We start from the raw sequence: 21,004 nt of genomic DNA, 5'->3' as shown, positions 1-21,004 counted from the left end.
CTCTCTCTATCCCCTCCCTCTCTCTCCCCCACCCTCCCCATTTCCCCGGGAACCCTCTCTCTATCCCCTCCCTCTCTCTCCCCCTCCCTCCCCATTTCCCCAGGAACCCTCTCTCTATCCCCTCCCTCTCTCTCTCCCTCCCTCCCTCCCCATCTCCCCGGAACCCTCTCTCTATCCCAGCCCTCTCTCTCTCTCTCCTCCCTCCCTCCCTCCCTCCCTCCCTCCCTCCCTCCCTCCCTCCCTCCCTCCCTCCCTCCCCATCTCTCCGGAGCCCTCTCTCTATCCCCACCCGCCCTCCCTCTCTCTCTCTCGCCCTCCCTCCCCATCTCCCTGGAACCCTCTCTCTATCCCCTCCCTCTTTCTCTCTCTCTTGTCAAGAGTAAATTATGGATCAGATGAGCAGAGAACTGTCACTTATACTGGCTGTGGGGTGGTGCCAAAAACACCGCAGGCATCCCCTGGCACACACACACTGGCACAGCCCTGGAAAAAACCTGGCCGTCAAAGCCTCCAAGCTCCCCTACATGAATCTATCTATTCCATTCTTTATTATCTCACACAAGTACATACTCATATACACACATACAGTACCAGTCAAAAGTTTGGACACACCTACTCATTGAAGGGTTTTCTTTCTTTTTTTCTACTTTTTTTAAACAAATTTTTATATTGCAGAATAATAGTGTAGACATCAAAACTATGAAATAACACATGGAATGATATAGTAACCAAAAAAGTGTTAAACAAATCAAAATATATTTTATATATGAGATTCTTCAAAGTAGCCACCCTTTGCCTTGATGACAGCTTTGTACACACTTGGCATTCTCTCAACCAGCTTCATGAGGTATGCACTTCAATTAACATGTGTGTCTAGTTAAAAGTTCATTTATGGAATATTCTTTTTTGTGTTTGAGCCTATCAGTCGTGTTGTGACAATGTTGGGGTGGTATACAGAAGATAGCCCTATTTGGTAAAGATTGTGGCAAGAACAGCTCAAATAAGCAAAGACAAATGACAGTCCATCATTACTTTAATTGAATCTTTATTTAACTAGGCATGTCAGTTAAGAACAAATTCTTATTTTCAATGATGGCCTAGGAACACTGCCTGTTCAGGAGCAGAATGACAGACTTGTACCTTGGGGATTTGAACTTGCAACCTTTTGGTTACTATTCCAACACTCTAACCACTAGGCTACGCTGCCACCCCGAATAAAGATCATGATGGTCGATCAATCCGTAAAATGTCAAGAACTTTGAATGTTTCTTCAAGTGCAGTCGCAAAAACCATCAAGCGCTATGATGAAACTGGTTCTCATGAGGACAGCCACAGGAATAGAAGACCCAGAGTTACCTCTGCTGCAGAGGATACGTTCATTAGAGTTACCAGCCTCAGAAATTTCAGCCCAAATAAATGCTTCACGGAGTTCAAGTAACAGACACATGTCAACATCAACTGTTCTGAGGAGACCGCATGAATCAGGGCTTCATGGTCGAATTGCTGCATAGAAACCACTACTAAAGGACATCAATAATAATAAGAGACTTGCTTGGGCCAACAAACACGATTAATGGATATTAGACTGGTGGAAATCTGTCCTTTGGTCTGATGAGTCAAGTTTTGAGATGTTTGGTTACAACCGCCATGTCTTTGTGAGACACAGAGTAGGTGAATGGATGATCTCAGCATGTGAAGTTCCCTCCGTGAAGCATGGAGGAGGAGGTGTAGTGGTGTTGATGTGCTTTGCCGGTGACACTGTCTGGGATTTATTTAGAATTCTAGGCACACTTAACCAGCATGGCTACCACAGCATTCTGCAACGATACACCATCCCATCTGGTTTGCGCTTAGTGGGACTATCATTTGTTATTCAACAGGACAATATCCCAACACACCTCCAGGCTGTGTAAGGGCTATTTGACCAAGAAGGAGAGTGATGGAGTGCTGCATCAGATGACCTGGCCTCCACAATTACCCAACCTCAACCCAATTGAGATGGTTAGGGATGAGTTGGACCGTAGAGTGAATCAAAAGTAGCCAACAAGTGCTCATCATATGTGGGAACTCCTTCAGACTGTTGGAAAAGCATTCCAGGTCAAGCTGGTTGAGAGAATGCCAAGTGTGAAAATCTGTCATCAAGGCAAGGGGTGGCTATATCTCCATTTGCTTAACACTTTTTTTGGTTACTACATTAAATGTTTTGATATCTTCACTATTATTCTACAATGTACAATGTAGAATTTTTTTTTTTAAACACACACAAAAAAACTTTTTACTGGTACTGTACATGTACACACATACACCATCACATACAGACAGGCAGACAGGCTGTAGACAATGAATGCACATGGAGTCCATGCTTGTCTGGGGTGAGTCCAACACTCTACCGTATCCCAGAGCAGGGCATTCTCTGGCATAAAGATAATCTTCTACTAACACTACCCTTCAGACACACACACCAGCCAAAAACACACATAGTTTTTTCATTTATTTTTATTTAACTAGGCCCAACACGTGCTCCTGAGTGGCACAGCGGTCGAAGGCGCTGCATCTCAGTGCAAGAGGCGTTACTACAGTCCCTGGTTCGATTCCAGGCTGTATCACATCCGGACGTGATTGAGAGTCCCATAGGATGGCGCATAATTGGCCCAGTGTCGTCCGGATTTGGTCGGGGTAGGCTGTCATTGTAAATAAGAATTTGTTCTTAATTAACTGACTTGCCTAGTTAAACACAAAATAGACAAGTAATTTAAGAACAAATTTGTATTTACAATGACGGCCTACCAAAATATAGGACAAAGCACACATTGTAAATAAGAGAGACAACACTGCGATGAGTCTGACCCTGAGGTGGCTGGAGAGCTGTATTCTGCTCAAGAGAGGATGAACGAGGCCAGCCCAGTCATTCCAATTCCATTATCAGCTCATTGCCACTCCACACAGATAGTCCACAGTGTTATCAGAGCTGTCCAGTAGCCATAGCTGGATCCATTGGAGAGATAACACAGATAAGAAGGGATGGTAACAGAGAAATAGATGCAAGCTAGGGACGGCCATTTCTGAAACTTGTGGGATGTGTGCATATACTGTATATGTGTGTACCAAAATATGTCATATTTAAATACCTGTTGAATTGCATCAGGCCTATACAAACCAATCCATGGCATAGTTTAAGTATGAGTGATGCAGAGAGGTTTGTTTGTGAATTGGACTAAGAATGGATGGCAGGTTGAAGACATCCTAGCCACTGCAGGAGAAGGTGTGTGGTGTGATTTTAACACCTGGGACTGAGCTGAGCTGAGCTGAGCTGAGCTGAGCTGAGCTGAGATACAGGAGGTCAGGGCTGATCCAAACCCACAGTGACAAGTGTAAATGGGAAACTGCAGTCAGTGTCAAGACCTCCCCCAAATCACACACACACACACACACACACACACACACACACACACACACACACACACACACACACACACACACACACACACACACACACACACACACACACACACACACACACACACACACACACGGTCCACTGACCAACACACATCGTTCACACACACACTTTCCCCTCAAATCGCCCCAGCATTCCAGGATTGGCTAATAAAGCTTGTCCAGACAGGCTGTGTCCCTCTAACCTCCTTCATACCTTCCCCTCTCTCCACCTGAAGTCAATGTAAAGGCCTGTACTCTGCCCCAGTAGTTGTCTACCCCAGTACCCCTCACCAATATTGCACTATTATCAGCCTTAGCGGTGTTTTCACACACACAGACCCAGCGGACCAGCGGGTGGGGGGGGTTGACTTGTTCAATCATCTTGATGGATCACCCTATATAACAGCCCTGGATTACAGAGAGTTTATATTGTTAACTAACCAATTCATGGAGACCAAGAACCTTCTACATGACATACACACACGCACCACACATACGCGCACGCATTGACAGAAAACTTGAAACGCTTGACTACTTAAAAGTCTAACCGCCAAAGAGTGAAGGTCTGCCAGACACACAGACAGAAGCATTTAGAGAGGCACAGAAATCCGTCCTATTTAGCAAGACGGTTTGAAGCATGAAATCACATTACAAATCCCAGGTATAACAGCTAGTATACATGACCTACACATATATAAACTAACTGCAACACATAAAACACACTTCAGTTTAACTACGGTCCGCTCTCAGAGCATAGGCTGTTCATGTAAAAGGAAACCACAAAATCCTCATGTTTCCCCCTAGAAAATGTCCCAAGCGTGTGTCTGTGTGTGTGTGTTCTGTCTGTGAACACACAAGCAGCTCTGACACATGCATCCGCTACAAAAAGGTGTTCTTAGAAATGAAATATGGAGTTCATGAAATATGCAGTCAGCTCCCGCTACGCAAACGCTGCTTCTGACACAAGTGTCTCTCTCCTCTCTCTCTCCTCCGTTCCCACAACATCTTTTATTCATCTGAGCTATTCTAGAAGCTGAAACAGAACAATCTATTTCCCTCACCTCTCCTATCCTCCTCCTCACCACTGATTTACAGATGAATATTTCAAAAGGAAATCCATAAAAGGAGAAATCTCTTTCCATTTCTCTCATCATCCCTCCACTTTCTCCTTCCTGCTACAAGACGTCCAGCAGATCTTCTCACAGGCAGGACACACTTAAGGAGCAGATTTGCTTAATTTTCTACATGATTTAACAATTTGAGGGAGAGGGGGGTCTGCAAGAGGGAGGGAGGGCCGGTGCAGGAGGGGGAAAGAGAGAAAGAGAAGATCCAGTCTACAGATAGTGAACTAACTATATCATCAGGAGAATACACCGTGTCCTGAAACCAACGGAATGTAGGCTAACATTTACATCTCGTCTAGAGGGAGTCAAATTAACAATGGATTATTTTAATAGAGAAGATTGAAGTAAAAAAAAAGATGCACATATGGAGTGAAATTCAGCTCATAAATACATATACCATACCACCACATCACAATAGAAGCTTACTGATTTAATCATCTCACAGTAATATTTTGCCGCATAGAAAAGGGGAAATAGTGAAGATCAACAGTCAATTGTAGTAATTATATTAAACTAATTACTGGAGCATTTCCACATTTTACGGTGAGCCTGTAGACAGACATACACACACACACACATACACACATACATACACACACACATACACACACACACAACAACCGCAGGTATGTCAATTATGGACACATGAACGGCATACATCTACTCCGGCTCTTTCCAGTCTCTCATGCCTATTTATACCTGACTGGAATGCTATGCATGCGCACACACACACACACACACACACACACACACACCACTCAGGGCTATTGTTCTCTCTCTGTTTCAGCAAAGTCATGTGCGCCACCACACACACAAACAGACACACAGAGACATAGAACCACCGACAGGCAGACAAATGCACACAGTAAAGAGACAGACAGACAGACAGACAGACAGACAGACAGACAGACAGACAGACAAATAAACACATATAGTAAAGAGACAAACAGACAGACGGGGACACAAACACACACAGGTATGGTACAGAAGTAAACACTTACAGTCTCTCGGTGTTGCGGGGTATATTCCGGGGCATGGTTTTGATGCCCAGCCCATGGCAGTCCACCGTGGTGCCACTGCAGGTACACAGGGCAGGGCACGCGCTGACGTAGCCTGTCACCAGGGCACAGAGAACCAGCACACAGACCCAGTACCCAGGCAACCTCCCCACGCCTGCCCCAGAACAAGCTCCTCTACCGGGCATGATCTCCACGACTGCAGCCTCCTGCTTCTCAAAACCTGGCTCCAAAAAAACCTTTTCTCTTTCTTTCTCCTTCTCTCTGCAAAATCCCCAATTCCTTCTACACAATACAAGTTTTTTTTACAATCAGTGTGTAGGCTCTCGTAGAATGAGAAAGAAATCTCACTGTTACAACATAAAACAGGGCTAGAAATAAGTAATGTCCTCAGTTGGTAATGTATTCTGAAAGGCTTGATTTTCTTCTCTTTTTCTCGCAAAGGGAACTATCCACCTCTCTCTTCTCTTTGTGGAGTTGTTCTGTTCTGCACTCGTTCGCTCACGACTCTTCTCTCTCTCTCTGTCCCGCTCTGCTCTGCTTGTCTGACTAGGGGGAATGGGGATAGAGCAGAATGAAGAAAAGCCTATCTCTCTCTCCTACACACACAGCAGTCATCCATCACAAGGAGCTACAAATAGCAGACCCCTGACTCCACCCCTCCCCCTCCTCCTTCCCTCCTCACACAACACCCCCCCCCACCCCCCTCCCCACACACACACAGAACCCTGCCTGAACTCTCTCATTCTCTCTCAATCTGTCTTTTAGTCCCTCATTTTCTCTCTTATTCTCACCCTCACAACTCTCTCTCTGTCCTTTATTCTGTTTCATTCTCTCCCAGGCTTGTCTCCAGGCAGCCCGTATAGAGCAGAAACCTGTGACACTGTTCAACCCCTGTCCCCAGTATCACAAAGGTCTGTGTGGGTGTACGTATGTGTGTGTTTAAATACATACATACAAAATGTACATTTATTACCACCTAATATAAGGACTTGGACATTAGTAGACTGTTGAAGTCCATAGTGGTGGCTAGGAGGAGGTTAGTCTCCAACCTCTCTCCAAACAATTAAATAAAGTCCTCTTTGCTCCGGCTCTTCCTGCATGCACTGTGGTGGAGCCATCCCAACCTAAAAACACTATAACAGAACCTGAAGAACCCTGGAAGCCCAATCTATGGCTTACAAAGAAAAAGGAGGAGAAAAAGACAGAGAGACTGATGGAGATGAGGTACTGTACGAACAAAAAGAGAAGTGTGTTCCGTCCTTCCTAGGCCCCGCCAGACACACGTAGTAGAGAGAGAGTGATCCATCTGGCCCAGTAAAAGTGTCAGTGGTGTATAGATCTTCCTAACATGGGTACTGAACACAGGGGAGAGGGTGGTGTTTAGGGCGTCTCTCCCTGTCCCTCCACTCTCTTACAGAGCTGTGAATGGAATACACTCACACACCTCTCTGTTTGTCCTAGATGTGGGAAGGGACGACACCAATTTGCACTTAAGAGTACTAGCAAACAGTACCACAACTCATATAGGAAATAAAATAAGTCAACCTCAAGGCTCAGGTGCATGTTTCTTTTATGTGTAGTAATTGTGAAATAATTTAGTAGTAACTAGAGTTTACCAAATGGAGAAAATAGAAGAGTTGTGTGAAGTTTAATTAATCTAAAACACTACTATGTATCAGGTACACAACTTTCACTGGGGACATGTCCAAACCACATTCTAAAATTGCATTTTGGTCCCCCACAGTTTTATCATTAGAATGGGATTGGACTGACAAAATGAGGCAAAGGTTTGCGTCCGTGTGGTCGGGCTGTTTTTGAAATAAAAGTCGTCTCTCCCCGACTTCTAAAACCAAAGTTTGGCATGGATGTGTGTCTGACTGAGAATGGGCCAAACTGTGTGGAGAACACATTCTAAATAAAACCAGAGTTTGACCTGTTAACTACATACAGTAGTGACCATTGGTATTTCCAGCACAGTCACTGCTGTCCTGTTGTGTATTTACAGGACCGGAGAGTGGCAGCAGTCCCCTGCTGGAGGTCTGTAAAACCTGTGTACAACATACACGACACACACACATTAAGAGGCATGTGCACACACACAAGTGCACTGTGTATACTTCTAATACCAAACATGCAACAACACAATCATGACACACACATTCCAACCATCTGCATTGTGGAGAACTTCTTAGTTCCTTGTCCCCCTTTCTTCCATAACCTACTGCTTATTCACAGAATTTCCAGGAGAAAAATAAACTGCAGACAAAAATAGATGCATTTTAATTTAGACTTTTGCTCCTGGAATGTAAGGAAAGTGTATGATATCACACTTTCATAAACTACTAGGGACAAGATAAACACTTATTGAAATGTACATTCACTTTTTCTGAACATCTCAGTTATAACAAAGTAAAATTCTACGTTTCCGAAGCTGAAAAATAATTGTGAGAATAGAAGGCTGAGCATTTGCATCTCAAGTGCTCCATCTTGTGGTTAAAACTAAACTACACTCGGTCACTCGTTCCAGGCAGTTGATCAGACAAAATCAAAGAACTAAATATTCACTAAATACCTGTGAATTAAATGTTCAAACATGTACATTACATAAAAACTTGCCATGTTATAACATCTTCAATCACGGTCAATCTTCAGCATGACATCGTATCAGTTTAAAACAATGCCCCTTATCAATATTCCACACAACCAATAACACATTTTACCACAAAGGAAATAAAGATGTTCGTTTCATTGTCTTTTAACAGCGATTTGTTGAACAGCTTCCCAGTAGCGCCGCGATTGATGATCAGTATTTCACACAACCAATAGGAGCTCTCGAGGGGCGTCACTACAGACCCTGTAGCGTTCCGGAGCAGAATCACAACCGACCGTGATCGGGAGTCCCATAGTGCGGCGAACAATTGGCCCAGTCGTTCAGGTAAGGGGAGGGTTTGGCCGTCATTGTAAATAAAAATGTGTTCTTAACTGACTTGCCTGGTTAAATAATTTCACCACAAAGGAAATAAAGATGTTTGTTTCATTGTATTTTAATGGCAGTTTTTTGCATAGCTTCACAGTAGCGCCAATAATGACAGACATGCTGTTGTACGTGTAGCACATTCACATTGAAACAGCTTGACAGACAGAATTCTGATGCTCAATAGTCAGATCAGTAGAATGGAAATGCCGCTGACACTGAAATTTAAAGTTAATGTTGCCACTAGAAAAAGGAAATCGTGAAACAGTTGTAAGTTATTCACATTTCAGTAAAAAAAGATATATATATATATATATATATATATAGTTGGTAGAGGATTTGTGTGAAGATATGGTTGAATCTTGTCAGAATTCAGCACTCAATGTCTGACTGGTTTTGAAAATAGCTATAAAACAGAACCAATGCAGATAGGCCACGGATAAAAACATGTGATATTAAATAACAAATATTGTAACAGATTGCATAGAAAACCTTTTCTGTAACAGTATCAAAAAGGACAGATATTGCATAAAACATAAGCGGATAAAAAATAATACCATTAATACACATTTTGGTTGTAGTCTCAGAGAAAAGTAAAAAATACAAACACAGTAAAAATGAAAACAAGTATTTAAAGAGAGACAGGAAAAAAGAGAAAAAAAATAAAAATAAATCAGTGTTGCCAGATTAAGACCGTGTCTACAGAAACACTCCCAAACAAAGCAACAGTGAGTTCACACCAGCTGTAATAACAGCAGACCATTAGCTACTCCTACGGTCTCATTCACATCTACTAGGTTGTCCTTAACACATGACCAGACCAGGAAAACCAGTCATAGCCCTACATACCATGTTCCAAGACTTTACTCTCACTCACCTCTCCCTCCATCTTTCTTTCACACTCATCTCTGCTCAGTCTGAACACATTAGACGATGCTACTGCCTCCAGTCACACCAACTGGAATACATTAAACTATATCAATGGGACTTAGGCTTAAATAAAGATTCAATTCAATATAATGCATCACACATTAACTTTACTACTTTGCTAATATCATTTTAAGGCACTCAAAACACTTTGCTTAGCTTAAACGTTTACTACAAACCAGCTCAAACTCCCTATAGATCCAGCTTACTTCTACCAACCTGAGACAATGTTTGTCCACATGCTCTACACACAGTAGTTTCTAACTCAAAACACATGCAAAAGTTTAAACCACAAAAATGTGGGTTTTCAATTGGTTCTCACTGGTTTTTCTAGTCATTCTAACTCCTACTTGACCAGAATGACCGAGGTGTACATTTGTTGTGTCTTTCCAGACAGAACAAGGAAAAGATGAAAACTAATTTACTGGTCTACATGGTTCTACTGCTTTTAAGACAACACATTATTTGGCTTGTAAATGATTTGACTGTTTAACTCTCAGGGTGTCTCCCTGTTTGTTAAAAGATTCATTTTAAAACCAAGTTAGAGAAATGTTTTTGAGAGTGAGAGGAGAAAGTTGTGGATGAGCTGAGCTGACTGCTAGACCGACGTCTCCTGCGTTGGCGAGAAGCACATCCTTTTAAGAGACGAGGAATCCTGAGAGAAAAGAGAGAGAACAACCTCATGTACTTCAGAGTTATGTCCGTTCTACTTAACCTTGGCGCCAAACCCATCTGACAATGTCACTCAAATAAACCCCATTGGGGAGAGTTGAGGGAGGGAGTTTGCCCTGTGGTTAGCCACTGGTTGGTGAGCTAATGGTAATACACTCCATCCATACCACAACGCAGTAGTCATGGTTTAACTGGCTCACCAGGACTGTGGGTTGGAGCCCTGCATATGTCACTCTAAATGACCATATTCTACCATTTATCATATTAGTAAATGGGGAGAACGACGCAGTCACCCACTGGTGACAGGTTTATAGCTGTGAATCATGGTTTGAACCTGAGACAAAGTAACACTTCACTATACCGTTCCTATTACGCACACATACAGTGACTCAGCTATGGAGTGGTGTATAGTACTTACCCATCCAAAGCTGCTGTCCTCCTTCTTCTGTCTGTCTGCTGAGCTGCTGGATCCTGGAGTCACCAGGCTACTGCTAGACTTCTCCACCGGGCCCTGGGTACCTAACGCTCTCCTCTGGTACACACACAAACATAGCTTTCAAAATCACACATCCTGTCTAACATCTTCCTGGGATTGACAGAACATTTAGCTATTATTTTAAAATCACTGACCCTGATTCCTCCAAAGGAGCGTGAGCGGCGATGTTTCCTATTCGAGTGCAGTGTCTGTTGGTCACTCAATGGCGTCCCAGGGATCTGCTTAGCAAACTACACAACACACCAAAACAGTGAAAGTCTTAATAATAATGACAATAATTAGGTGGGTCCGTACATTTAACCTATTTCACAAGTGTGTATTATATGCATGCATTTTTTGGGGGGCAAATTCCACTCCCCAAGAAACCTTCTGAGAGTGGGGTCACAGCCAGCGATCAGCCATTATTGATGGCGACCATGGAACAATTAGAATTAAGTGCCTTGCTCAAGGGCACGTTGGCAGATTTTTCACCTAGTCGGCTCAGGGAATTGACCCAGTGACCTCTCGGTTACTGGCCCAACGCTCTTAACCGCTAGGCTACCTGCCACCCTTTTGACCAAACACTCATTATTTCTGCACATTCTGCAAATACAGGTGTAGGCATGTGTGTGTCCCACCTGTCTGATGAGTTTCTTCTTCTTGGCAGACTCAGGCATGCTGCTGACCTGTTGGTAAAGCTCTCTGAGGGCCAGCTCAGTGTGTGTGTTACTGCTGGTGGTCCCGTCTGTACATGTCACAGCCCCACCAGACCTCTTAGAGGGGGAGGGGTGAGCACCCCCACCACACAGGGCCAGGCCATCCTGGTAGGGAGGAGAGGAGTGAATTGATAACAGGTCTTCGCTGAGTTTGAAATATTCCCTGATAGAAGACATGATCGATTTAGGTTGCCCAACACAGTCAAATAGTGATCAAAATCAACTAGACAGAGTTTCTGTAGTGTACTCACCGTAAACTGGGAGGTGGTTGATCCTTTAAAATGCATGCTGGCGAGTTCTTTGACATACGCAGGAGCCTTGAGTAAAAACACAGACAATTACCACCTTTGTCATTGTTTAGACAAACAAGACTCACAGGTTTCAGGCGACCAAACTGTGATTGACATGTGAAATGATTGACTGATGCAGACACAGTATTGACTCTGGTGAAAATCCCCAGACAGTTATTGTTCCAGAACCCAGATGATTGAGTGCGACAGAGGGGAGGGTAATGAATAGAGATATTGATTAAAAATGGCTACTGGAGAAAGAATGCTCGACAGTCAATTTTCACCCTGAAGAGTTTCTGTGAGTGCTTGATGAGGAAAGCCACAGAGTTGTTTAGCTTCTTAATATTCCCCTGGAGGTCACTGGCTTGCACCTGGAAAAGAAACACAATACTAATGAGAAGAGACAACAATAATCAACTAATGGGAGAGAAGAATGGTGAGGGGGAGGGAGAGAGAAAGTGATTGTCTGGTTTGACATTTTACTGCATTGTTAGGAGCTAGTAACATAAGCATTTCACTGCACCCACTATAACATCTACTAAACTGTGTACACGAACAATAAACTTTGGTTTGAACAAGACGTACATGTTTGGGCCAGATGATGTGTGGAGCCACCATGGTGGCCAGGTTGATGGCAGACATCTTGTTGTTGTGCTGGTTGCGAGCAGTGTGGTAGAGCAGGTCCAAGAGCAGTTTGAGCAGACTGTAGTTGGCTGGAGGCAGCAGCATGAACAGCAGCTGGAAGGTCTCGATCTGACGCTCCTTATCCGGCACTGAAGTCTTGTTCCCCTTCTCATCAAACTGGGTCAGCTCTGGAGATAATCACCCCTATTTTCATAACGTTTGGTTTTTGGCAGACTTGCATCCACAAATAGTTTAAAATTTAACACTTACACTGACTGAGCATACAAAACATTAAGAACACCTGCTCTGTCCATGACAGGTGAATCCATGTGAAAGCTATGATCCCTTATTGATGTCACTTGTTAAATCCACTTCAAATCAGTGTAGATGAAGAGGAGACAGGTTAAAGGATTTTAAAACGTTGAAACAATTGAGACATGGATTGTGCATGTGTGCCATTCAGAGGGTAAATGGGCAACATAAAAGAACCTGTGGAATACTTGACACCTTGTAGAGTCCTTGCCCAAACAAATTAAGGCTGTTCTGAGTGCAAGGGGAGGGGGTGTACTCGTGTATATTTAGGTTATATGGCTTGTTGTGTATGTTACCTGCTATCTTCAGATAGGCGTGGTAGTGTCTGTGTGTGAGTAGGGGTTCAGGCAGCTCTCCTAGGAATGCTTTAAGCAGGGTGGCAGCATCATTAGGATGGAAGTCCCCAGTCTCCAGGTCTATCTCTGTCCCGGCGTTCAACATCTCTCGCAGGGCCGCCTGCCGCAGGCTGTGGCCTGGCACACGGAACAACCCCTCCACATGGAGGTCTGAGAGAGAGGGATTACAGATGGATAGAGAGAAGGGGCAGAGATAATTAGGTGTATGAGAGAGGGATTACAGATGGATAGAGAGAAGGGGAAGAGATAATTAGGTGTATGAGAGAGGGATTACAGATGGATAGAGAGAAGGGGAAGAGATAATTAGGTGTATGAGAGAGGGATTACAGATGGATAGAGAGAAGGGGAAGAGATAATTAGGTGTATGAGAGTGAGAGAAGCAGTGGCGAATGGGGGGTCAAACAGAAATGCAAAATAGAGGAGAGAACAGACAGAAACAGAAAAAAGGAGAGTAAAGTGTTTTCAGATGAATTATTGACTCCCCTGCTCTATCCAAGTGTCCACTTTCAGACGTTGACATCACTAGAGCAGGAAATAGACCATGAGCTCATACCTACTCACTCATTCAGCGCTCAGACTTAAAGACGAGAAATTAACACTAGACAGACTGGGCCAGAAAATAACACACATAATGCCTATTAGGTGCTCCTGCCAGGATTTTGAGGACAGAAATAGGACATGATCTGGTAAAATTAGAACACTTCTACAAAACGTTGAGAAAGCAAATTATATGTTTATTTCTAGATGCAGGCTGAAAGGTGAGCTTGTAAAGATGGGATAACTGTAGAACTCACTCTTGCTGAGGTATTCAATCAGCTGGTGGATCTGTGCTATGCCCTCCTCCGTCAGAGGAGCACCAAAAACCACTCCTTTACCTGGAAATCACCACAAAAAAAGATGTGTATTGAATGGACAGCACAGGACATTTGAAATGCACAGACTGCAAACTACATAAAAGTGTGTGTGTGTAGAGTACACAACATTATGGTTAATTCACCTTTACGTTTGAGGAAGTTCAAAGAGCGTAGGAAGCCTGTGTGTGCTGTGGGCAGTCTGGGGTCTGCTTCTCCTGTGAGCTGGGCAAACTCATCCCCTGGCAGGTCTATGAGCCTGGTGATGTTACTGAGGACCAGCTCGGTGAACACCTGGGGACGCTCATGTTTCAGACGCTCCACAAAGAAGTCTGGGTTGAAGATGACCGGCTGTGGTGCAGGGTCCTGAGAGTTCACTACACTGCACACGGTCCATCCGGGGTGGGAGGGAGAGAGTGTAGACAAATAGTCTGGTTGTTATTGTTTCGTAGCGAATTAACTACTTAATGTTACCTAAAAACGAATGTTCAGTTCTGATGTGTCAAAGAGCAAGTCTTGGAAGTACCAATTTGCAAACCCATTATAACGATCAAGTGTGTAGCTGGATAGTAACGAACATAGCTAGCTAGATGGCTAGGGAAGTCAGCTAGCTAGTTGCTAGTAAAATCTCTCTCCAGCCGGTTGAGTAACAATAGGCGTATCTGAGAGATAGCAACAGTCATGTCCACATAATGAGTGTAATTATGTTATCATGCACAGTGCAAACTGTTTGGCGGTCACAATTGTTAGATGATATGCCTACCTTGTGTTTTCGTCCATTTTGAATCTTCCGCTGTTCCATTCCTTACCCCGCCTCCTTGGAGGCCGAAACTACTATCAGCACCACAGACTGAATGGGTAACCCAGACACCTCAAGGGCCATAAATCTGACGAATCTGTTAAAGAATGTTTTTTCACCAACAAACATGGTAGTGAGAGGAAGTCCAACTGGTCCAACGTTCTGCTAATTTTCTAATCGATGAAACATCTGATCTCAATTCATTTTTATGTTCCCAAACTAAAATGTGTTACGAACACAGTGCACTAAAGTTTATATACTTTACACTTTTTCCCTAATAATTTTTTTAAATGGCTGTTTAGGAGTGCACGGTCGAAATTAGTTTGCGTACAAACGCACTTCACAGAGGCGTTCCTTAATGGAAATATGCAAATATATGCTACAACGCGCCAATAGGATCTCGATAGTTCGTGCTTCGCTTTACCCACCTCCTTGCTTGTTCTGCCCACAATGCTTCATTTGCTTCCACTGTAAACGACACAGATGAACTATCTTGGGTTAGTTAGAAATATCTTTGCTTCCACTGGACCCAAACCTTCTTCTTCGGTGAGGTTTAACGGCAGATGGCATCCAATGTATGTTGCATTACCGCCACCAACTAGACTGGGGTATAAAAGCCATTATATTTTGATCCACACAATGATTTTTTTTTTTTACCCTACCACCTAAACAGAGGAGCTATAGGAGGAATAAATGGAACGGTATCAAACACAGCAAACATATGGAAACCACGTTTCACTTAGTTCCATTTCAGCAATTACAATGAGCCCGTCCCCCTATAGCTCCCCTCACCAGCCTCCACTGCATCAAATCTTTTAGGTGCCTATTGGCACCTAAAGGACTCTCAGCCCATGAGAAACAAGATTCTCTGGTCTGATGAAACCAAGATTGAACTCTTTGGCCTGAATGCCAAGCGTCACGTATGGAGGAAACCTGGCACCATCCTACGGCGAGGCATGGTGATGGCAGCATCATGCTGTGGGGATGTTTTTCAGCAGCAGGGACTGGGAGACTAGTCAGGATCAAGGGAAAGATGAACGGAGCAAAGTACAGAGATCCTTGATGAAAACCTGTTCCAGAGCGCTCAGGACCTCAGACTGGGGCGAAGGTTCACCTTCCAACAGGACATCGGCCCTAAGCACACAGGCAAGACAACGCAGGAGCGGCTTTGGGACAAGTTCCTGAATGTCCTTGAGTAGCCCAGCCAGAGCCCAGACTTGAACATCTCTGGAGAGACCTGAAAATAGCTGTGCAGTGACGCTCCACATCCAAGTTGAGAGAGCTTGAGAAGATATGCAAAGGGAGAAACTCCCCAAATACAGGTGTGCCAAGCTTGTAGCGTCATACACAAGAAGACTCGAGGCTGTAATTGCTGCCTAAGGTGCTTCGACAAAGGGTCTGAATACTTATGTAAATGTGATTATGTTTTTAAAAAATTATTTGAATACATTTTTGAAAATTTATAAAAAACTGTTTTTGCTTCGTCATTATGGGATATTGAGGGAAAAAACAATAATACATTTTAGAATAAGACTAACGTAACAAAATGTGGAAAATGTCAAGCGGTCTGAACACTAAGAATATACAACCTTACTGAAGCATATATCACTTGTTGACCTATCCCTCTGTACTACACATATCTACTATTCAAGGTCATCCTCTCAGGATCCCTCACCCTTTAACCCATCCTCCTGTTTTCTTCACTCCCGTAGCATATGACAACTTCTGTACTACTCTGACCACCTCAACCTGCCTCTCTCACAACGCACACTTCCTATCCCCAGCTACATGGGCACTCCTACAGTTGACACACACAACTTGTCCCACCAAAACATCACATTCATCTGTCCCATGCCCTCCTGCACACTATCACATCTTGGAATGTTCATCCTACACACTGCTGCAACTGACCATAACAGGTGGAACCTGAAACACTGCAGTGGGTTCGGCACAAAAACTCTTAACAGGATAACTTAATATATCCTAACATGACTTTGTTGTCTAAAGACTGACAGTGACTCCTTCACTTCCCCACGCTCACTACCAGGTCTGGGTCGCACCAAATGGCAGGCGTCACAAACACTGGGAATCTTCAACTTCAATGCCCCCACCTCCGCAATTAACACTACCCCAGAAATCACTCGTCATGAAATTCAACCTCAACCTCTGCTTTCCTCATTCTCTTTGATGCATTCTTCCTCTCTTTCCTCTTCCATTCCTCACCGTGGGACCAGAAGACTGTCTCCTGCAGCTTGGTAGAGGCAGGATGTTCCCACACTCATAACATAAGTTCATGGATTGTGTGTGTGCCATTCAGAGGCTGAATGGGCAAGACCAAATATTTAATTGCCTTAGAATAGATAGGTGCCAGGTGCACCGGTTTGTGTCAAGAACTGCAACGCTGCTGGGTTTTTCATACAACAGTTTCCCCGCTGTGTGTATCAGGAATGGTCCACAACCCAAAGGACATCCAGCCAACTTGACACAACTGTGGGAAACATTGGAGTCAACATGGGCCAGCATCCCTGTGGAACGCATTCGACACCTTGTAGAGTCCATGCCCTGACGAATTGAGGCTTTTCTGAGGGCAAATTATATTCTTATCGGGGCCAAATTGCGTTTTTTGTTTGACATTCCCTTCTAACACGGCCCATGATCAGAGGGGAACAGAAAGCACATCCATGCTCAAGAGTCTTAGGTTTCAGAAATAGGGTCATAATAGCTTATAACCAAAACTGTTCAAATGCGAGAGCAAAATTCATTGGAAGAAAATATATTCAACATGGCACATTGGCTTCAATAACTGCCAGAAGCTTTGTTTACCACAGAGAGGGGAGGGTTTGGCCGGCAGGGATGTCCTTGTCCCATCGCGCTCTAGCAACTCCTGTGACGGGCCAGGCGCAGTGCACGCTGACATGGTCGCCAGGTGTTTCCTCCGACACATTGGTGTGGCTGGCTTCCGGGTTAAGCGGGCATTGTGTCAAGAAGCCGTACGGCTTGGCTGGGTTGTGTTTCGGGGGACACGAGGCTCTCCGTACGGGAGTTGCAACGATCAGACAAGACTGTAACTACCAATTGGGGGAAAAAGGGGTAATAAAAAAATAGTCTGTCCTTGGTTGCAACACTCACTACTGGAACCAAAATCAGCACAACAACTGTTCGTCGGGAGCTTCATGAAATGGGTTTCCATGGCCGAGCAGCCACACACAAGCTGGAGCGACGTAAAGCTCAACGCCATTGGACTCTGGAGCAGTGGAATCACGTTCTCTGGAGTGATGAATCACACTTCCAATCAAATCAAAATACAAACCAAATTGTATTTGTCACATACGCAGAATACAACATACAACAACCTTACAGTGAAATTCTAACTTACAAACCCTTAACCAACAATGCAGTTAGGAAAAAATAAGTTAAGAAAGTATCAACTAGATCCTTTACTAAATTCAACATCTGGCAGTACGACAGAAGAATCTGGGTTTGGCGGATGACAGGAGTACGCTACCTACCCGAATGCATAGTGCCAACTATAAAGTTTGGTGGAGGTAGAATATTGGTCTGGGGCTGTTTTTCATGGTTCGGGCTATACCTCTTAGTTCCAGTGAAGGGAAATCTTAACGCTACAGCATACAATAACATTCTAGACAATTCTGTGCTTCCAACTTTTTGGCAACAGTTTGGGGAAGGCCCTTTTGTTTTTCAGCATAACAATGCCCCAGTGCACAAAGAGAGGTCCATAGATAACTTGTTTGTGGAGATCAGGGTGGAAGAACTTGACTGGACTACAAAGCCCTAACCTCAATCTCATCGAACACCTTTGGGATGAATTGGAACACGGACTGCGAGCCAGGCCTAATCACCCAACCTCACTAATGCTCTTGTGGCTGAACGGAAGCAAGTCCCCGCAGCAATGTTCTAACATCTAGTGGAAAGTCTTCCCAGAAGAGTGGAGGCTTTTATAGCAGAAAAGGGGGGGGGGGGACCAACTCCATATTAATGCCCACGATTTTATAATGGGATGTTCGACGAGCAGGTGTCCACATACTTTTGGTCATGTAGTGTATCCGTTCTCCTCTACCTTTCCTTGCTGGCAAAGTATCAGGATGTTGGCTGTGGTTTTGAAGCTGGATTTAGAGAGCTGAATTTGAAAACTGAATCTGAGAAGTTGAATATATGGAACTTTGAATAACTTCAAAAGGTGGTTTGTAAACTTGATACAGACAATGAATACAATATCTACCATAAATATTCATATAATTCAGTTTCAAATCCTGAAATACAAGTAAAATGTATGAATTCAATGATTCAAGTTGTGCATTTAACAAAAAAAAATATCAAACTCAATATCCTAAACCAAATTCAAAATGTTAAAATTCCAATACAATCTGTTGGCACTGAAATCACTCCATAATCGGCCACTGACTGAAGATGAACCAATGGGAGGGACGGATTACTAACGAATAACCTTAAATATTTAAAAAAGTAACATTTAAAATGACGAGTCTACCTTTATTTAAAAACAGCAAAATATAAAAACAGCACTACAGTTTTAAATAGTTTTCCCCCTGTACACGTTTTTTTTTATTTATTACATTCATTAGGAAAAAAGTTGTCCACGTGAACAATCAATCATTGACAGGGTTGGGAGATTTAAAGGGGTAGTTCATCCCAAAAATCTAAGATTCCTCCCAAAATGATGTAACAAAGTCCCCTGACTATTATATTTTATGCCATCAAAAACTATGATCATTCTGTATGTATTTGGATAAATCAGCTTTGGTCCCATATTAATGGGAAAGACAGACTGGCAACATATAAACCTCAGCAATTGGTGCCTATTTTTCATATTGATTTGAGATTCAGGCCTGCAGCTTCTTCCAAATGCACACAAATAGTACCTACAAAACAGATGGCATAAAATATGGGATCTCGAACACATTGGATCAGTTTTCACAAACAATACCGCCGAACAAAAGTCGATGTTGCGGCAAACTACTTCCATTAACATAGTTGGAATGCAGTGCTGGCTTCTCATACGTTCACAGCTGGGAGAACCAGTGCAAAAAAAGTAAATGACAATTCTACTGCAACAGAGTAATGATTCTGTACAAAACATTGGTTTGAAAATAGCTCTCCTTATACAGCAGACTACTTTGAAGTCTAACACCTCAGACATGCTCACTGGATCCCATTCAAGTTCTTCTGGCACAAAATGGTTGCAGTCGTTGAGCACCCAGGTGGATGGTCCATGTTTGCGGATCTACTAAAACACAATTAAAGCTAAATGTGTTGTGCTAGTGAGGAAATGTGCTGTATAAACGCAATTCTTTGTTACATTTACAACCTGCAGGGTTTATGGCAAAAGCCATGTCCTGTTGAAGGACAATCACCATCATCATACTGTTCTATATTTCTGATCAAGGCAGACAGACACTCACATTATTTGGATAAATATTATCAAGCAGTTAGCAGGATTCAGTCCATGACAGAATATTCTGATTACCTTTGTCCTAAATGGGGAGGCTGCCACAAATTGTAGAGTCCATTCATCCGACTGTCGATCGATAGGGTAGAAATGTCAAACAATTGTTGTGCCAATCCTTCAGGAGTAAAAGTCCCCGGGAGGATAGAAAGTGTATGCATGTTTGTGTGTTAGTCGAAGTCCTGTAACAGCTGATTGGAGTGTGTGTGCGTGTTAGGCCAGACTGAGGGCCTCTGTGCTCCTAGATGTCATCCAGCACTGGGGAGAAGAGTGCTGCTAGTGCTCCTAGATGTCATCCAACACTGGGGAGAAGAGTGCTGCTAGTGCTCCTAGATGTCATCCAGCACTGGGGAGAAGAGTGCTGCTAGTGCTCCTAGATGTCATCCAACACTGGGGAGAAGAGTGCTGCTAGTGCTCCTAGATGTCATCCAGCACTGGGGAGAAGAGTGCTGCTAGTGCTCCTCGATGTCATCCAGCACTGGGGAGAAGAGTGCTGCTAGTGCTCCTCGATGTCATCCAGCACTGGGGAGAAGAGTGCTGCTAGTGCTCCTCGATGTCATCCAGCACTGGGGAGAAGAGTGCTGCTAGTGCTCCTCGATGTCATCCAGCACTGGGGAGAAGAGTGCTGCTAGTGCTCCTCGATGTCATCCAGCACTGGGGAGAAGAGTGCTGCTAGTGCTCCTAGATGTCATCCAGCACTGGGGAGAAGAGTGCTGCTAGTGCTCCTAGATGTCATCCAGCACTGGGGAGAAGAGTGCTGCTAGTGCTCCTAGATGTCATCCAGCACTGGGGAGAAGAGTGCTGCTAGTGCTCCTAGATGTCATCCAGCACTGGGGAGAAGAGTGCTGCTAGTGCTCATGTCATCCAACACTGGGGAGAAGAGTGCTGCTAGTGCTCCTCGATGTCATCCAACACTGGGGAGAAGAGTGCTGCTAGTGCTCCAGT

At 43.8% G+C, this 21,004-nt stretch overlaps 2 protein-coding genes across 2 annotated transcripts in view; both read right to left on the bottom strand.

Annotated features, from left to right (window-relative positions):
• The window catches only part of LOC118398560 (slit homolog 2 protein-like), a 20,219-nt gene extending 14,046 nt beyond the window's left edge, over positions 1-6,173 (bottom strand). Inside the window, exon 1 of the mRNA XM_052470222.1 lies at positions 5,564-6,173. Within this exon, the coding sequence (XP_052326182.1) occupies positions 5,564-5,766 (203 nt within the window). The 5' untranslated portion in view covers positions 5,767-6,173. The remainder of the gene's footprint in view (positions 1-5,563) is intronic.
• Positions 6,174-8,607: 2,434 nt separating this feature from the next.
• Positions 8,608-15,022, bottom strand: LOC118398549 (rho GTPase-activating protein 19). The gene is made up of 12 exons (XM_035794029.2): positions 15,006-15,022; positions 14,542-14,674; positions 13,925-14,160; positions 13,722-13,802; positions 12,868-13,077; positions 12,221-12,447; positions 11,920-12,006; positions 11,597-11,662; positions 11,268-11,450; positions 10,785-10,880; positions 10,573-10,686; positions 8,608-10,137 (listed from the first exon to the last, which is right to left on the bottom strand). The coding sequence occupies exons 2-12, from the start codon at positions 14,556-14,558 to the stop codon at positions 10,081-10,083; spliced, it is 1,374 nt and encodes a 457-aa protein (XP_035649922.1). The 5' UTR covers positions 14,559-14,674; positions 15,006-15,022; the 3' UTR covers positions 8,608-10,080.
• Positions 15,023-21,004: the final 5,982 nt, after the last annotated feature.

Source organism: Oncorhynchus keta, chromosome 2 (assembly GCF_023373465.1).
Source record: "Oncorhynchus keta strain PuntledgeMale-10-30-2019 chromosome 2, Oket_V2, whole genome shotgun sequence".
In the NCBI taxonomy this organism is placed as follows: Eukaryota; Metazoa; Chordata; class Actinopteri; order Salmoniformes; family Salmonidae; genus Oncorhynchus; species Oncorhynchus keta.
Note: the sequence above shows the minus strand (reverse complement) of the source record. Positions and strands in the feature narration are given on the sequence as shown.

Bases quoted from the DNA above. Each gene is read 5' to 3' on its own strand.
- LOC118398549 (XM_035794029.2), bottom strand. The intron at 11,663-11,919 runs GTGAAAATTGAC...TTTTTACTCAAG, and splicing joins ACTCACAGAAACTCTTCAGG to GCTCCTGCGTATGTCAAAGA. The intron at 10,138-10,572 runs GTAAGTACTATA...CTTTTCTCTCAG, and splicing joins AGGACAGCAGCTTTGGATGG to GATTCCTCGTCTCTTAAAAG.